The 18872-nt window shown below is 38.9% G+C and overlaps 1 protein-coding gene across 5 annotated transcripts; it reads left to right on the forward strand.

The window, feature by feature from the left end:
- Positions 1-281: 281 nt before the first annotated feature.
- On the forward strand, positions 282-16254 carry LOC127972803 (transcription factor GATA-3-like). 5 transcript variants are annotated; one of them, XM_052576604.1, is made up of 6 exons: positions 282-416; positions 5801-6170; positions 7292-7828; positions 10158-10303; positions 12094-12219; positions 14833-16254. In XM_052576604.1, exons 2-6 carry the CDS (start codon positions 5945-5947, stop codon positions 15121-15123), a joined length of 1326 nt encoding a protein of 441 aa, XP_052432564.1. In that variant the 5' UTR covers positions 282-416; positions 5801-5944; the 3' UTR covers positions 15124-16254. The 5 variants fall into 5 exon arrangements, with proteins under 5 accessions (XP_052432564.1, XP_052432590.1, XP_052432579.1 ...); XM_052576630.1 differs by lacking the exons at positions 282-416; positions 10158-10303 and adding an exon at positions 10365-10405 and having other exon boundaries at positions 5293-6170; positions 7292-7771; XM_052576619.1 differs by lacking the exon at positions 282-416 and having other exon boundaries at positions 5295-6170; positions 7292-7771.
- Positions 16255-18872: the final 2618 nt, after the last annotated feature.

Genomic DNA, 18872 nt, shown 5'->3' on the forward strand with positions numbered 1-18872 from the left:
TGCGTCATTACGACTCACGGAGAAAAGCGTGCTACCCAAAGCACGCGGGCGGTACCTGTTTCCTCTCTGAGGCCCATAAGTCCACATCCCCTCTTTATGTTAAAAAGGTTCGTTACGGACGCGTGTGATCGCTCCCATTCAGATAAAGTGTGTGTTTTCACTCCACAGCCTGCACCGACCCGGAAGAGCTCGCGCGTGGTGTACAGTAAGTACGGTAATAGTGTGTGTGTGTGTGTGTGTGCGTGCGCGCGCGAGCTAGAAAGACGGAGTGTGTGTAGGCTAGAAGGAAAAAGGAGCCTAGTTTTTTTTTTCTCTCCTGCTGTAAATGCCATCGGCACTTGCATCTGTGTGTCATTTCACATCTGAAGCCCATCAGGAAAAAAAAGCCCGACCACGCTTCAACCACAATTCCGCAGGTCAGTAAATATTCGGATTTATATTTTCCATATTTTCTAAACTCATGTCTAGCTCCATAATACGCCTAGCTCCCAAAACTGTCGAACAAATTGATTTAACTTGCATGTTCTTAAGCGTTATGCATGCGTTTATTATGCCAGTTCTTCGGATGCTTTCTTTGTCCCCACATTTTCTGTTTGGAGCAATAGCTACACCTTTGCATGATATCAGTTGTCTTTCTGCGTAAGATATGTTGGGTTTGCTAGTGTCAGGTTTTTTTTTCTTTTTTTTCACGTTTTGTTCTGTCTGAGGGTGGCACAGTCATTTAACAATTCCAGACGTGAAGATGTCAACTCTATTATTCATTTCACCCGACACATATATAGGCGATGCGATTCACCAGCACCCACGTCCACTTTCCGACAATCAAGGTGGGATTTTATGGACGCCACTGTATTTTAAGAGTCATTTTCCCGCCTACCGTCTTCTAGATTAATGATTTTAATGATCTATTACCACCTGAGTGTGAGCGAGTATGCTTCCGTTAACCCGTGAAATTGATCTGATTATCCCCGCAATGGGTCATAAAAAGAAGTGGATTTGCTGAAACTGCGCTTCAAGTGTGTGTGTGTGTGTGTGTCTGTGTATAGGGAAAGAGAGAGAGAGGGAGAAAGAGAGACAGGAAGAGCGAGAGAGGATGCATTTGTGTTGCTGGTTTGATGGGCATTGGAAACAGAGAAGAGGACGCGACATTAAGCCACATCATAGGCCGTCTTTCATGGGCGCGAGCTCGTTTGGTTTGTATTTTTATGTAGAGAGCAGTAGCTTCCATTGATTGGAGCTGAGTGCGCGTAAAACAGCTGTTTCTCTCTGATAGCACGAGACCGGCCACTCCATTCAGCTGCGCAGTGAAATGATCTGAAACCATGTCCTCAAATCAGCACTCGACCGAAAGGAAGAGATGCACTTTTGTTTGAAAGAGAATATTTCTGCGATGCGCCTCTTTGTTTACACCCTTTGAGTTATAAAGTTGTTACACGCGACATCACAAAGAGCACCAGTGGAGATCAAATAAATGCATTAGGCCTAAAGCAGCCCAACACATGGTGATGATGTTATACGAACAGACGGATTAATATTTTGAAGGCTAACATCTCAGGGATGGATCAATGAGAACGAATAGGCTAACCAGTGGAGACTAAATAACGAATTTTATGGAATTTTTTTTTTTTTTTTTTTGGCTGGTTGAGGATTTGTGTAATTTGTTGTCATCAGCACCAATTGAAACCCATCTTTAGATGATTCTCTCTCGAGTGACGAATTATCAAAAACAAAACCTGCAGTCGAGGCTCTCGTGTTTTTTCCCTCTCACCTTTTTTTCGTCACTTGTTCTTAGAAATAAGTCAAACTCTCATTATGACGCAACTATCAGAATTTGGGTTCTAAGAATTAGTAGCATAACCTACAAAGGCCACAGTATACAAATTCAGACAGAAAGTTCGTTCTTGAAAAGACGAAGTGCATGAATCACAATCCGTCTACTACAATAAAGTCTACTTTAACGTTCCGAGTTACCGTTATTCTTATTTTATTATTATTATTATGTTATAAAATGTGGTTATTATATTATACAATTCTAAAAACAAGTATGGCTATTTCCATTTTTTATTGTTGTTGTTTTAATAGAAATAACAAGACAAAAAATAATTAAAAATTGTAAAATCTTACAAATATTTTGGGCATAATTAATTATAACATTATGCGTTTTACAGTTAAGCTCCTTTGCGATTTTCCACAACTGTGAACTGAGAAGAGACACGTTTTGTTGCTTAAAAATAAATGTGACGAACAAGCCTTTAAAAGCGTGAATATTACAAATGTAGCTCTGGTGTTTCGCTATGGACTGAACTTCCCTCTCGTCTTCATTATTCGGTAGCTGGGGTGAAGTGTGTGTCCTCTGGTTCACCCCTCTCTGTTTTGGACAGCTTTACCTGGGCGCCCTAGGCCGACCATTTCAAATCTTCTCACATCTTCAGATGGTCGCCACAGACGTCATTGAGGCTTGCGTTAAAATTCGATTCATTCCCATACAACCTACGCATGAATAACGTGTGTGCATTTATGGAGGGTCCATAGGCTACATAGATGACAAAATCGGTCATGCGGAAGATGAACAGATAACAATAGCACTCGCCTCCGCACGATCAAACAAAAATGAAAGTGGATGAAAATGAACACAACTGTTCTGATTGAGTGTAATTGTGCTACCACTAGTAGTAACACTAATAATTATAATACTTGCAGTAGCAAATTTAATGTTTGTTTGTTTATTATTATTATGACTTTTGTGCACCATAATGTTTGTGATGGCTTCTCCCGTCCTGACCTGCTTTCGGATTTCAGAATTTATGCTACACGCCAGTTCAAAGACACATTTCACCAAAATTATTACAGAGGTTTTATGTGTCGATAAATGGTGCTCGATAAACAAAGCGTGTTATCAGCGCACATCTTCTAACCCTTGTTATAGGATAGACTAAAATAAAACGTCCGGGTCTTAAGTTCTCACCCACAGTGAAAAGTGTGATGCCTTCTGATTTTAATCTTCCTAGCCTGACATAATCATTCACAAATTATCTACCCAATCTTCAACCTGAGCCAGTGTCGCTGTCTACCACCGATTTACCACCGAGTGTCAACCTGGTGGCCCGAGCTAAAATGAACGGGCCTGATTTAACACACCGCTCACCATATATATATATATATATATATATATATATATATATATATATGTATGTATGTATGTATGTATGTATGTATGTATATATATATATATATATATATATATATATATATATATATATATATATATATATATATATATATATATACAACAATCTATTTATTTTCTTTCTATTTCCCTTGTATATAACACGTTATAGCTGTAGATCAGGATTATATATGTCGGTTTGAAGTATGAAGTATGGAAGTATGAAAAATTATAGTTTTTTTTTTTTTTTTTTTTTTTTTGAGAAGGACACTCAAAGCAATATCTGGCACATCGTGTATGTAGGGTTCGGCACTGCTTCCATCCATGTCCCGCACACTAAGCTTAAGACATTCAGTCAAGAAACAAAACACATAATCAGGATTTCACTTTTTCCTTCGATTACCTCTTAATGTACGCTCGCGCGCAGGATAATAGCTCGCGCGGATCATTACACGCGTCCGCTGACAGCTCGACAATGACAGTGAGCCAATGGAACACTCTCCATCCAAGTTCGGTCTTTACCAGAGTAAGAAGGCTGGTGGGGGTTCTTTTTTCTTAAGGAACTTGAAAGCTAGTCGCCACGATGGTATGAAAATGATCGACATTATTAGGCCTATATCATTTATTATAATAATCATTATTTCGTATTCGTTTTATTTTTAATTTGAAATCACATTATTGGAGTAGCACGAGTGTTTACCCATCGTTTTCTAGACCCCCAAGAGAAATAACTATCGCGAGAGAAACTTGCAAGCAGAGCACATATTTTACATCCAACGCGTCGAGTAGATTTCCTGCCTGTTTACTGACGTCACGTCCAGCGGCGTCGGCAGGGCTGGCCGTCATCTAAGAGCATTTCAGAGCATCGAACGAGCAGCCCAATTACATTCTGTCAGTCTGTGGGCACGGGCCGGCCAAACCGGAGCATTACAGACAAAATATCACACTAAGAGCCAATCCCCCTTATTACAGGTAAACTAAATAGAATAATACCTGACACTGTCCCCTAATGTGTCGCCGGAGCACACTGTCAGAAGTAATACGTTCCCATTATATATTAAGGTTCAAGTTTTACCCGTGCGTACTGAAATGCTAATGTATTTGCATCACGTTACATGTAATGGCCCCTTAAATGAATAATGATGCAGTCGTTCGGTTGGTGTCCTTCAAGGAATAAAGAACATCGACTTAAGCTGTCGGGGGAAAAGCCTGTGTTTATATTGCGAGAGGAAAGTAAGGTTTGGCATTAGCCTATATGTCGCAGTCAGGGTTTAAGAGCCTCTTTTGAACATGCAGAGGTACCATTAACCATTAGAAAAACGTGCTTGTCGCCGCGAGGGGACGCACTGTCACAGTTTAAAAGAGAACACACACCACACGAGCTGCCACTGATAACACACACGGACGTTTAGACACAAAAGGCAGCAAGCCACAGAACGATCCTGCCTTTAGGACATAGGTACTGATATTTCAGTTTTTGTATTTTTTTATTTGTATATTTATTTTATCAAGCAACCTTAATAGGCTAAATAAATATTTCTAATAAATAATTGTTCCGCACATAATGAATTCAAAAACTATATTTATGATCTAAAGAAAACACATTTCAATTTTTATTTCAGACGGTACCATTGTTCTTATTTAATTCGTTACTTTTATCTTTTGTTCTTTTCTAAACTAGGCCTGGATTAATTTAGCTTACACTCTATTTTAAAGTGTCACATACTTTGGTAATAACAATGAATTACGCATTTACGCGCAACTAACCCTAAACCAAACCCTAAATTGTACATGCTGTTAATTAATATTTCTCAGTGCTTAAATTTATAATTACACTGTAACAAGAACAGCCTAACAGCCTACATTTATTTCAGCTGCGTCAATACATTTGGCGTGCTTCTGATTTTATATATAGCTAACGTACACGCCAATCGTTCTATATCAAATAATAAATAAATATAAATAAATAAATGTTCTGTTGTGTATATGAATGGGGAGCAGAACTGGGCACAGCTTCTGGTCATCTTTCTCTGGCCCACTTTATTCAATTAGTCCATGCTGTTGGGCCCCGCCCCTGCTGATGACACCACAGACCCTCCTTAAGTTGCGTCGCGCCACAGCTGTCTGCGAGCATTGAGCTGACTGGCGCCATCCTGAAAGAATGCCTTCACTGTAAAAAAACACAGAGAGAGCAGAGCATTCAGAGACAGAGGGAGTGCGCACTAGAGAGAGCAAGAGAGAGAGAGATAGATAGAGGGAGGGATGGAAGTAGTGTAAGTGGGAAGAGGGTTAATACTACTGCACACAAACACAGATTTGATCAAACTTGTGTTGAGTCAGAGGAAAGAAAACGTATCCAGATCGAACCAGGTCGGCCTGAACCGTCAAACCCACTTGTTGAGTCTACGCAACAGCACACCGAGAGAAAAACTTGCGGAACTTGACGCGCGTTTGGATGCGTACGCGGACTTATGACCAAACATTAGTATAAATACAGTTGACTTTCACAAGTTAATGCGCGTTTATTGAACGGATGGGTCAAGTTTATATGAGCTTTTGACATTTTGCCAATGACAGAAAGAACACAAACGGACGGACGGACTTTGTAAAACAAATTGTCTTGTTCAATTTCAGGTGATCGGAAGTAAAAAAGAAAAAAAGAAAAAGCGAACCTGTGGATTAAGCAAAGGAGGAGTTTGGACTTTTTTTTGAACTTTCTCGTGTTGTGTGTTTCGGTGAGTGTATGAACGCTTGTTAAAGAAATAAAAATAAAAAACGATGGAAGTAAGTCCGGAGCAACCCCGCTGGATGACCCATCATCACCCGGTTATTAACGGCCAGCATCCCGAGGCACACCACCCAGCACTGGGACACTCCTACATGGACTCGTCGCAGTATCCCCTCGCGGATGATATGGATGTAGTGTTTAATATCGACGGACAGAGCAACCACCCGTACTACGGGAACTCGGTTCGGGCTGTGCAGAGGTACCCGCCACCTCACGGTAAGTAGGCTATATGAGTCCTAAATTATTTTAAATTATTCCTCTATCCATTATGACTAAATTAAAAATATGTAATAACACAGAAACTGGATTAGGATTGTACTGAAAATGCAACTGACATATTGAACAATGTCAGTGTAGTTTACGTGTGGCTTACAGGTGCTGTGTCACTGGTTTCACATCTTTCTAGTATTCTATGGTTAATTTGACTTTTTAGGGTATACAATAAATGTATAATATTGGATAATGCAATGCATTCTTTTATTTTTTTTTCAACTCTTTAATTTTAATGATCAAAATAAAATGAACGAGCAGTGTTTTTCGAAAACACACATTGCTGAAATATATTATATTGGTTATAATAGTATATTAAAGTAAAAATATTTGTATTATCACTAGCTGACTGGGATTCGGTGTAATGATTTTATGATTGAATGACTTAAATGTCAGTCTCTAAATAATTAAGCGCATTTATTCCTGTACTACTTGAAATTTAGTGCGGAAGAACAATTGCTTTAATTTATTGACCTGACTTCCTGAGCGGAATTGGGGCAAATCGTGACCTTGTTCCTCTGCTTAATTGCCCCATCTCTAAACATATCTAAACTTTCGAAATCCGTGCAACATCAATAGATACTGGTTGGTATCGAAAGTCTTTTGAAAGTGAAAAACTGGCGAGGGCTGTTAATTGCGACCCTCCCCAGAGTCTCGAAAGTCTTTCAGAGTAATGTAGGCCTTTCCGTGCAGTTTCACAGTTTTACTCATTTTAATCAAGTGGCTCTATTTCTCTCATGCAATAAAAGACCGTTGCTGAAAGTGTTAAAAAAAATACCAGATATGTGTGAAATGCATGTAAAAAAATATCAAAATGTACTTGGTTTTTGCAGCGTTGTGTTTAAAAAAAAAAAAAAAAGATTTTGCATTTAATTTTAAATGTATATGTATGCATATAATTACACGTTTCTCTAATTAAATGTTTTATTATAACATAACATAATTGTGACGTGTAACGATTGTGTTTGCAATACAAAGCCCTTCAGATGTTATTTCTTGGCTTAATGTGAGGAATCCCACAGCCCCACCTAGTCCTGTCCTAACAGCAGGCTTGTCTTTTGTTCCAGCAGGTACTCAAATGTGTCGCCCATCATTGCTGCACGGCTCTCTTCCTTGGCTCGATGGAAGTAAATCTATCGGCCCTCACCACAGTACCTCCCCGTGGAACCTCGGGCCTTTCCCCAAGCCTTCCCTGCATCACAGTTCCCCTGGGCCTCTGTCCGTCTACCCCCCAGCCTCCTCCTCCTCGCTGTCTGCTGGTCACTCCAGCCCACACCTCTTCACCTTTCCCCCCACTCCACCCAAAGATGTGTCCCCTGACCCCTCAATTTCCACGTCAGGTTCGGGCTCATCCATACGGCAGGAGGACAAAGAGTGCATTAAATACCAGGTGTCTCTGGCCGAAAGCATGAAGCTGGATTCTGCTCATAGTCGGAGCATGGCCTCTATTGGACCGGGGGTGTCCTCCGCGCACCACCCCATCGCCACTTACCCATCCTATGTGTCCGATTACGGGCCGGGGCTCTTCCCACCAAGTAGCCTGATAGGTGGGTCCTCTTCTAGTTATGGTTCCAAAACGAGACCAAAAACAAGGTCCTGTTCAGGTAGGCGTGCGCTTTACTACCCTTTGATATCTACTAACATAATCATAAAATCATCCAACAATAGATTTTCCTCTAAAAAGCTATCTATCTTATTGTGCACTTGCCATTCTTTTCATTTTCCTCAAAAACAGCCTCCCAGGTTAGCCAATTTTGGATTGGTCTTAGACCTTTGTTTTTGTTTTGTTTTTTGTGCCAATAAAATAGGGGCAGTCCTCATCCCTTATTTAAAAGAGCATCAGTGTTAAAATATAAAGGAATCTACAGTGATTAAAGATATTACTTATATTATTAAAGATTAAATATATTGTTATTATATTAAGATAATATACAGCTACATAAAATATAGCTATTGTATAATTTGAGCTATTGTATAATCCTGTTCGCTTGATTAATTTATAATGCAATGATCTCTTTTTTTTGTGGTATCAGTTTAAATGATCAATCTTCTTTTACAGAAATGAGAGATTTGTTAACACGCCTGCCTTGCACTATTCCGTTATTATATTCTGCTTTAAATAATATTATATTTAATATCGTCTAGTTACAAAGCGGAATTAGCTTCCCTGATTTATTAAACGTCGCTCAGCATATGCAGATGAATATTTCTACACGTTTAAAGCGGAGTGCAAGGGTTTTCCGGATGTAGATGTGTGTGTGTGTGTGTGTGTGTGCGTGTGTTTTCTCTCTCCTCTCTTGTGCCTCGCAGTGCACGGCCCCGTCTCTCTCGCGTTTATATGTTTAAGCTAATCCAATTATTTTCAGACTGCTGCACGCGACAGTTGCATTGTTTACTTTGCGCAGAAACTTTGATAGAGTCCGGATGCCCCGCGGATCGCTCGGAATAACGAATGAGCTGGCGCAATGCTCGGCCGACATGCACAGACAGAGAGTAATCCAAACACACAGAGAAAATGATTTCAAAAAGGTCAACCAGCTTTTTAAATGCGATTAGCGAACATACATTTTTGTTTTTTATTATGGTTCATTCATAGCGATTGATTTTATGATAATGAGAGAGAGAAAAAAAAACAAATATATATATATATATATTCTGCTCTCGTTTATAATAGTTTTAACTTGTTACTATTTATTATTATTATTTATATTTAATTTGTTTGCAATTTTATATGCAATCAGCATTTTGCACAATAAAAATAACAGACTAAGCACACACATAACGTTCTAATATCGTTCTTTCTAGGTTTTGTTTTGAACCAAAACTTTGTGCTGCGCGATTTCTGTAGATGCAGCAGATCCCTCCTTTAAGCACTTGTCAGTGTGTCACTGTCTGAGATGATGTGCTCTCGAGCTCTGTGGTTTTTGGGGCAGTAAGCAGAAGCACAAAGAGACTCGTTGGCTCCACACATTAGGGCAGAACTGCTGCCGGGTACAGGGGGGGCTGCACGGCGAGCTTGTTTTTCGTTTCAGCGGAGCGACCGGAGGCGTGGGTCACTGAACCTGCGAAGCGCGCGCCCTTCACCTGTCAGTCAAACAGAAACAATGCCAATCAAGCGCTACGGTGTTTTAATTACGTAAAGAGAGCGGGTTACACAATGAGTTAATTAGACCGACGCTTTCACTTACTGTTACTGAATCTGTTTCACATTATTTCAGGCTTAGATCCTAAAATCTACTTTTAACATTTCACAAATAATTACTCTTAGTCTCATGGTTTAATGAACCGGGAGGTTGTTTTTTGGAAATCGAATCATGACGATTTACCTAGCTGCATTATATATGCGAGTCCCACTTCTAATAAATCATGCAGTATTTTCAAGCATGCAGTATGATAGGTTTGATAAGACCTATCTCTGTGTACATTTTCACAGCATTGCCTACTTAGAACCGCTAACTTATTTGTAGATCTTATCAGATGATGTCATATCTGACGATTGAGGAGTTAAGCTGCAGTTATGTCATATTAGATAATGCTTTTTTATATGGCAATGCATTAATAATAGCAGAAGCCTAGTAGTAATAATAATGTTATTAATGCATTTCCATATCCATTATTTAGATCAGTGCGAATCTTTAGCCTGTGTAATTTTTTTATATTGCCTTTGTATAATTAATTATTTGTCATTTTTTATGTGTGCAATATGTCTATAATATTAATACAGTTATTAGTAGATATATTGATTATATTATGTGTGTAATATTGACATGCAACTATTAGTATTTTTTAAATAAATCAAAGCGACTGGCCACTGGAGTTTGGTATGTTGACTAGTGGCGTGGCCTATTGATTGTGTAGTTGTGCTTAAGTGTGCATGCATGTGTGTTATAGTGGTTCTAAAAATCAGTTGTGCATGCGTGTCTGTGTTCGCAGAGGGTAGAGAATGTGTTAACTGCGGGGCCACCTCGACTCCTCTGTGGCGGAGGGATGGCACCGGTCACTATTTGTGTAACGCCTGCGGACTGTACCACAAGATGAACGGCCAGAACCGACCCCTCATCAAGCCCAAGCGGAGGCTGGTATGTTGCTCGATTGCACTGTATTAATCACACTTCTGTCTCTTTCTCTTTTTCTACCCAGGAAGAAGTGTTAGCTGCAAGAAATTGACTCGCCAAGCGCAGGTCTCATTTCTTTAAGATTAAGCAATAGCAGTTATTATTATTATTATTATTATTATTATTATTATTATTATCATCATCAGTAATAATAATAATGCCATTTTATGTATCGAATTTTATTTATTTATTTATTTTCCTTTTCCGCTTGAAAATCCATAGACACTTTTATTTAATCGCAAATATTGCTGACACTGGGTCTACATGTCAGCGTAACGAAATTTGTCACGGAGAGACTTCAAAGTGTTGTGAAACGAGCGCTTATCTCAAATGAGGACGCGTGGGAGGCGATCAGCTCCAACAGGTCAAATATGTCTGCAAGAATTAGGTTCAATTCTGACAATATGCCATTCACCGAGGACACTGTTTCACAGGGATTTAATAAATGAGAGGAAGAGAGAGAGAGAGAAACTGTGTTTTTTCAATGGCCTGGCAGCACAGACACGTCTCTTTTGGGGCTTTTGGATAGAGTCGAGGCTCTTGAGGCGCAGAGAAATAGTCCGAGTGCTGCTATTTTGGCACTGGCCCTCTCTCCCTCTCTAATGTGAAAAGCCGACTTCCCAGGAAAAGACTGGCGGATATCTGAGCGCTGCTGATAAAACTCCTCGAACAACAGCGCTCGCTCCCGCAGTCTAAACATACGGGCGAGAACGCGCAGAAAGGAGTCACGACTTCAGATTGATCTTCACTATGCTCAAATAGTCTAGAAAAAAGAGAAAATAGTAGGCTACGTGGAAGAATAATAAAAAAAATACCTTTATAGAACAAATATTATTCTCTTTGACTAATTTGTATGAATTTAATTGATTTGCTAATAAAATTTATCTGTACTTTGCAAACGAGTCCGATAGGATTTAAAAATAAATAAATAAATAAATAAATAAAAAATCCGGCCAGTCATAATAAGTACCGTCGATTAATATGACGCTTTAATGAATCAGGCTCCTGATTATCGTTTGACGTTTGACTCTAAACTTAATTAAACGTCACAGTTAAGAATAATTTGTAATTTCAGTACATACCTTCAACATTCCTGTATGTTAACCCAGAAAACAGCATGCTTTTTCTTTCTGCATAGTCCATTTCAAAATATGTTTGCTGATCCCTATTCATTGCATTTCTTTTGAGTTTTCCCTTTTTCCCCATTGTCTCTTTTTAACTTATTATTTGCTTTTTACTTATTCTTTTTAACTTATTTTTTATATTTGTTTTATATTGTATTTATATTTGATTGTCAGTACTGCTTATAATTAATAATTTTAACTGCTTTTAATCAATGCATGCTAATTTAGAGCAAGGTATTTTAGTGCAGCATATTGATGTTAATAAAGATTGCTAATATCTAACTGAAGGTTGATGTTTAAACATGGATTCATTTCATGCAGAGCCGCTGTTTCTCCATCATTTAACGGGAAAATGTCATCAGCTTTAATGGGCACTATTTAAACCAGTGCTTTCATGTCCTCTGTAAATATTTAGGTTTGAGAGGGCATTTTTTTACCCTAGAGTTTAAGGCACCAGTGTTATGGAGATCTCTTTTCCTCTGACATATTTCTGCATCACTTAAAGCCATTTGCAGCTTCAGGAAACAGGAGGGTTGGGGGCCATTAGCACTGTAGGAATGCAATCATCATCTTGAGATATTATATTATGAGTGTAATAATCAGGATTCTTTCTCTATGTGTGTCCATCAGTCCGCTGCCAGACGAGCAGGGACCTCGTGCGCAAACTGTCAAACGACCACGACGACACTGTGGCGGAGAAATGCGAACGGCGATCCCGTCTGCAATGCCTGCGGCCTCTATTACAAATTACACAATGTAAGCTCCATAGCTGTCTTTCACTTATCTAGTAAGATATTTTCTATCTCTATCTTTTCTTTGCATGATGGCAGCTTTCACGCCATTTCTTTCATTCTTTCTTTCAACATTCACAACATGGTTCATGCATTGCCTACTCAAAAATGACAGAGAATTAATGTTAAGTGACCATTATAATATTATAGTATCCGTATAATAATCAATCACACCAGATGTTTATTTTGTAATCTTATTCATCAGAAAAGTTCAGAGTTGTTGCGTTTTCCAATTGGTCCTACTATTAGTAGTTAGTATTGTGATTTTTCGACCCCAGGGACAGCTTAACCCAATCGGCGAACCTGAAATGTTTTAATGTTCCCCAATGGTCTCAAGCCGCTTGAGTCGATTACATGCAGAGATTCGTCTTGTTCGTCCTCGTATTATTATTTACTTTTATGGTTATTACGCTTGTACTGTTGTACTATTGAATTACTCTGCAGTTGGTGGTATTGCTATGTTAAACATATGCCGGGGAATTTTTTCATTCTACCTAATCAGCTCCGGTATCCTGTATCATCGCAGTTTGAGGCCCCATACTCCTGTTACATTCCCCTACTAGTCACGCAAGCGCACCATTTTAAATCATTTTGCCATGTTAGTTTTGGCTGTTTCGTAAGAACTCGAGAAAAAACCTGACCTAGGTTATCAGGGAAACCAATAACTTGTATTATTGTTTTGAAACAACCAAAAGTTTGGCTAATTGGAAAATGAGTTTGTTTTGGTACATCCTATTTACCGTTCAGGTCAGCTTGCTTTGAATCAGATTCCAGATTTTGCATGCTAAATTAAGCTGAGCTCTCTACAGAGGGCTCTTCACTAACTCGCATGTTTGCATTATCACAACCACTCCCATCTCTCATTTAGCCCACAGGGATTTGTCAGAAGAACTGAGTTGTGATTGTATTTGTATGTCTGTCTGTCATTCTGGGGTTAGACTTCTGATCTGTTTTCTTTCTCAGTTTCTTTATGTGTTCATTTCAAACCCTCAAACTGAATACCATTTAAGAGTGTTTCTTATAGCCGACGGCTATAAGCATGTGTTTTCTGTGATGCCCAATGGAGATGTTTTAAATTAACAGTCTTGCTTTGGGGTGTGACTTCACACAGGCGCACACATTCACTTGCATTTACACTAGTGGTTGGCCAATATGGGTTTTCCGATAAAAGACGTCAGTGCAGATATCTAGAGAACAGTTTTTTGCAGAAGTGTTTTTATTTAATCCAATTTGATGTTAACAAATTAGAAAATGGCTACAAATCCAGAAGTACTTGAAACTAAATGAACTGAATGACTAAGTTATACAAGACAGTATTTACTTAAAATTGCAAATTTGCACAGTTTTGCAAAAACACATCACAAATTTTGAAGTGTTTATGGATATTTTAGAAATCTAAATGGTAAAATTCAAGTAGAAGTCTTACAGTTTATTAAGTCTTACTCATTATGCATGTAAGGGAATAAGTTTTAGTATCACTTAATAGCTGTTGCAAAAAGCATCTAGAGTGTTTTAAGACAGAGAGGGAGAAAGAGGCAGTCCAATTATGGGGTGAAAGTGGCAGGCTTTGGCAGACAGACGCTTGAGCCCGGCTGGCCAGTGTCTGGGGTTTCTTTCTTTGGCAAGACTGGCACCATCCAAGCCTTGTGTCAGGGAACTCAGATGCTAAATCCAGCCCAGTCCTGATATGACCAGACACACACACTCATACAGACATGCTTGCTCAAACAGAGAAGCTGACATATCTGCAATATAGTGTAGCTCTGTTACTATGAGTGTGTGAAGTGAACGTCATTGTTCAACCAAATCCTAATCCTAAAAGGTGTCAGCTTTCAATATGTCCGTAAGGAGGAGATATCACAAATGAGATCTGTTTAATATCTCAATTGTTTCTCCAAGACAGCAATTAAAGAGATTAGATTGAAAGAATATGACTTTAGCTTGAAGGGATAAATCACCCAAAAATGAAAGTTCTGTCATTATTTACCCAGTCCATACTCGTACAACTTTATTTCCTCTCTGGACCACAAATGGAAATGTTTTGAGGAATGTTTCAACTGTATTTGTTGATACAGTAAAAGTCAATGGGGTCCAAAATCACACTTTCATTTATATGGATTTAAAAAACACTGTGACATTTTGTGTGTGTGTGTTTGAAGAAAGTCATAACATTTTTAAACAACATGAGTAAAATGAATCCCTTTAGGTCTTCTGCTTCTCAAATGTTTCTTCTTAGAAAAAAAACATCTCAAACTGTGCTCTGATCTACTAAAATCTGCAAAATAGTCAGAAATTTCATTATGAACTCTCATTATGAATTGTCTCCCTTTTAGTCTATTTTTATTTCTCAGAAGGATTTTAAGGAAAAACATGTGAGATTAAGTTAATAGTTAAAAGAAACATAACTGGTTTAAGGTCTCCTGAAATTTGAAGAAGCAATCTCAAAGCGATAAAGAGTTCCTCTGAATGTGTTATGAGATGAAAAATAATGTCAACATTTTTCCATAATGCTCCTGTCTTATATAAGCGGGATGGTCCCGTGGCCATTATTAACATCTGCCGTCTCTCTCCTCCGCAGATCAACCGACCGCTCACCATGAAGAAGGAGGGCATCCAGACCCGGAATAGGAAGATGTCCAGCAAGTCCAAGAAGAGCAAAAAGTCCCATGACAGCATGGATGATTTCTCTAAAAGCTTAATGGAAAAGAACAGTTCCTTCAGCCCGGCCGCCCTGTCGCGTCACATGACCTCGTTCCCTCCCTTCTCACACTCCGGCCACATGTTGACCACGCCCACCCCCATGCACCCCTCCTCCAGCTTGCCCTTCGCCCCTCACCACCCTTCCAGTATGGTGACAGCGATGGGCTAGAGCACCCTGCTACCTCTGACCACCCAATTTCCCGACGGTGGATGTCTCAAAGCACCGTTAACCTTGAAGCCTGTCACAACCGCAACCCTCCGACCTTAAACCAGCTCTCTCACGTGCTCCATCTGAGCTACAAGCTTCCCCCCAAGACCCCTTCTCCGGTATCCCCCGCTTAAACCCCCCAAAACCCCACATTATGAGGGAGAGACAGTGAGAAAGAAAGAAAAAAGACAATGACTTTCTTCATCGCCCCTCCAATCATGAAGCCTCACGCTGATGTCAACCTTCATTTGTGTACAAATGCCATCTTTCCTGTGGGCATCAAGGCACAAACATTACGAGAGTTTAAACAAACCTCCTCTGTTTCCCTTACCCACTCCTTCACTTCTTCTACGTATCTCCTCTTCTTCGTCCCCGTGAGACATGAGGACTCGAGCTGTGAATGACAACAGGAGATGAACTCTGCATATATTTGTAAAAAAAATTGTCTGAAATACATTTATTGAAGACTTTTTAAAGCGCAAAAGGCGAGGACAGGAAATGCCTGTGGGCAGCTAATGATAAGAAGGGTACGACTCAAACCTGGAAGATGGAATGGCATCGTGAAGCGACCACGAATTCTATCTAAATGATGAGAAAAGTAAGAGACGAGGTGTAGGGAGAAGAAAAATAGAAAGGAAATGGTGTGTAATGCATTAAAACTTGTAGTCAGGTCTGTCTTACAGACTTCCAGCTACTCTTATGGATGTGTTATAGGTCTTGGGCAATTGGTTTGTTGTTACACACACACACACACACACACACACACACACAAACACACACACACACACACACACACACACACACACACACACATACACACACACACACACACGAACACACCTGAACGACTTCTTTGGGCCCAGGTTATATGCATTGTGAAAAAAAGTTCCTGTATTTGTTATTTGTATGTATAATTCAGAGTACCAAAAATACGAAAGAAACAAAGATGTAGAATTATTTCTTTATGTAACGCAGACTGAATGGTTGTACAAATTTAATAATCACTAGTGTAAAAAAAAGACTTGCATTTTGTTGCGTAATTTTTTTTTCCTCCTTAAAAATAATAAACTAGTTTAATCTCTGTTGACATCATATGAAGACACGACGTTTGGAAGCTTTTGTGCGTTTTCGTTTGTGTTCTGTGTGTGTATGCGAGGTTGAGTGAGTTCATATGTCAGTGTATGTGTGATATCTGACACATGGCATTTGCTACCCACAAGGACACCTCTAGATTTACCCATAATGCTGTTGGCCACTCACCAACAGGAAACCTAGAAATAAACAGACTTGTTGTGAGGGACTTTACACTGCCTAAACTCCTCATACTACCAATTTGAATTTAACATTCCAGCAACACTGCTGTTAGCATGCTAGTTGTCAAATTGTCAAAGACATAGCAGTGGGAATAATTGATCTCGAGTCAACCAATGGTATCACAAAAGGAATGAGGCAAGCCAGTGATGAATATGACAATGAAATATATATATTAGAATAGACAAAGCAATCGCTTGTCTATAGTTTTAGTGTTAAAGACATCTAGTAAAAGAGCTGAGTGGGAAAAAAAAAAAAAGAGTTGACGGAGGCATAGCCTTATGGGTAGAGTACTTTAAAAAATACCACAGCAGAAAATACCCTCAGCCTGTGGCTGCTAATAAACTGTAAGTGTAGAAAAGAAACTATTAAGTCTACAAAACATTTCTGTGGTGTGAATAGGATTAAGCTGGCATCTCAAGGGTAAGTTTACACTGCAATTTGGATCTTGACAAGGTTTTGAACGTTAAATGAAAACGTACTAAAACTGAAAAAGAATAATCCGAAGTAAATTCTTACTCAAGAACAATTTGGGGCCACATAAGCCAAAATCTGGCCTGCAAAATCAATAAGAGACCATTCAAGAACATTAAAAATGTTCAAAAGCAGTCGTTACACATGCAGGAAACCTTTTTTTTTCAGTTGACTTTGATCAGTGGTTCATTGTGGGTTTGCAGGATCATTGCTTACTGTTCCATTGTAGCTAGCCATGGTCTTCACTCCATTAGCTTTTATGGGTTGTAAGTAAGGACCTGCCCTAAAGGCTTTTGTTTGATTATAAAGCGTTCACTTTGTAGAAGAACTGTTAACTTAAAGATTATATGTAATACAAAAAATACATATGTTTAATAGTACTCTATCTTTATTAGATTTCCCATGTTATGCTAAGCTTGCTAAGTTCAAAGAAACATGCATCATTAACCCAGGATAATTCTTATTATGCATTACTCGCATGGTGGCAAAAACATTTAATCATGCTTAAGAGTTCCAATCCTGCAGGTGAATGTAGAAAACAAACATTAGTAACACACAAATAAAGGTTTGTTTTAAATTAGCATCATGCTATAGTTAACACAGAGCAGTTATCAGTCATAACTGAATGATTCATTCGCATGTTTCTTTTTCTAAGTGAATATAGAGGAGCTGTTTTGTTTTTAGTTGCTGTTGTGGTTTCGTACATTTGCATGCAGCTTGTGCTGATCACACTTTAGCATGCTAAGAAACTTTCTCTGTGAAGTCCTAAAAAGAGGAACTGACCCTAGACCACAGGGAGGCAAAGGACCCACACGTTCACATATAGTAGAGAGAAGATGAAAACGCATTTACAAATGTACACTTAACTACAAAACAAACTTTCCACTACTACAGTGTATGAAAAACGATTATACAGAAAAGGCACGGCTAATACTGTTAGTGTAAAACACTCGTTGCGGCTTTCGTGTCAGGTTCGGTTTTGCAAATATGAATGTGTTGGAATGTCTCGCTGCCCTTTGCTGCCTTTTACTGCTCATTACTGCTGTAATGGCCATAATGAGCCAGACATGAAAATGCAGATAGAGAGAGAGAGAGAGAGAGAGTGAAAGAGAGAATGAAAAGTTTTATGCTGACTATATGGTGTAAAGCTATACACAAGTGTGCCTATGTTGATGTCTGCTTCTTTGAAGCAACATTTCTTATCAAAGATGTCACATCTTATCATGTCTTATCTGAAATCATTTCATAATCTCACTTTGCTAGCTTCCGTTTTGACTACACCACACGGAAATTACCGGTTCAGTTTATTAGACTGACTCTAGCTGTTCTGTTAACCAATATGTCTTATATATATATATATATATATATATATATATATATATATATATATATATATATATATATATTGAAATCACATCTCTTATACTTGCAGCATATTTAGTGCATTAACACTGTGATCTGTAACTCAGTCAGAATGAAATGTGGGTGACCTCGAATTAGCTTTATGCTAATTACTATTAAAGAGATATTCAAACTGTCCCTAAAGAAAGCTAAAAGGCTAAGGTTTGTCCCATTAGTTTCAAATGCTGTCAATTAAACAACACGTGACTAAAACTAATTTCTTCACATCAGCATGCAAACCACAGGATCCCCAGTAGACAAAACATCATGACACTTCAGAAAAAGCAAGAACACCTTTGGGATTTTTTTGTCTTTTTTAGACAGTCTGGGCCACACTTAAGCTGTTGATTTGGACCAGATCTGAGCCAAAGGAAATTTGCTGACTTGGAAGAAGCTTTGTGGTGACTTTGGTTTGACGCTTCTGTGTCAGTCGATGCAGCGAACAAGGAATACTGATAGCACAATTAGCCTATGTACAGCCTAAGTAGTCTTTTTTTGGTTTCAGATTTCAGCCTCGTCTATTG

The sequence above is a fragment of the Carassius gibelio genome, chromosome A4 (genome assembly GCF_023724105.1).
Source record: "Carassius gibelio isolate Cgi1373 ecotype wild population from Czech Republic chromosome A4, carGib1.2-hapl.c, whole genome shotgun sequence".
In the NCBI taxonomy this organism is placed as follows: Eukaryota; Metazoa; Chordata; class Actinopteri; order Cypriniformes; family Cyprinidae; genus Carassius; species Carassius gibelio.

What these genes read in the sequence shown, in the direction of transcription:
- LOC127972803 (XM_052576604.1), top strand. Translation starts at nt 5,945, where the DNA reads ATGGAAGTAAGTCCGGAGCAACCCCGCTGGATGACCCATCATCACCCG. An exon ending in GAGGTACCCGCCACCTCACG is followed by an intron (nt 6,171 to 7,291) that starts GTAAGTAGGCTA and finishes CTTTTGTTCCAG; the next exon opens with CAGGTACTCAAATGTGTCGC. An exon ending in AAAAACAAGGTCCTGTTCAG is followed by an intron (nt 7,829 to 10,157) that starts GTAGGCGTGCGC and finishes CTGTGTTCGCAG; the next exon opens with AGGGTAGAGAATGTGTTAAC.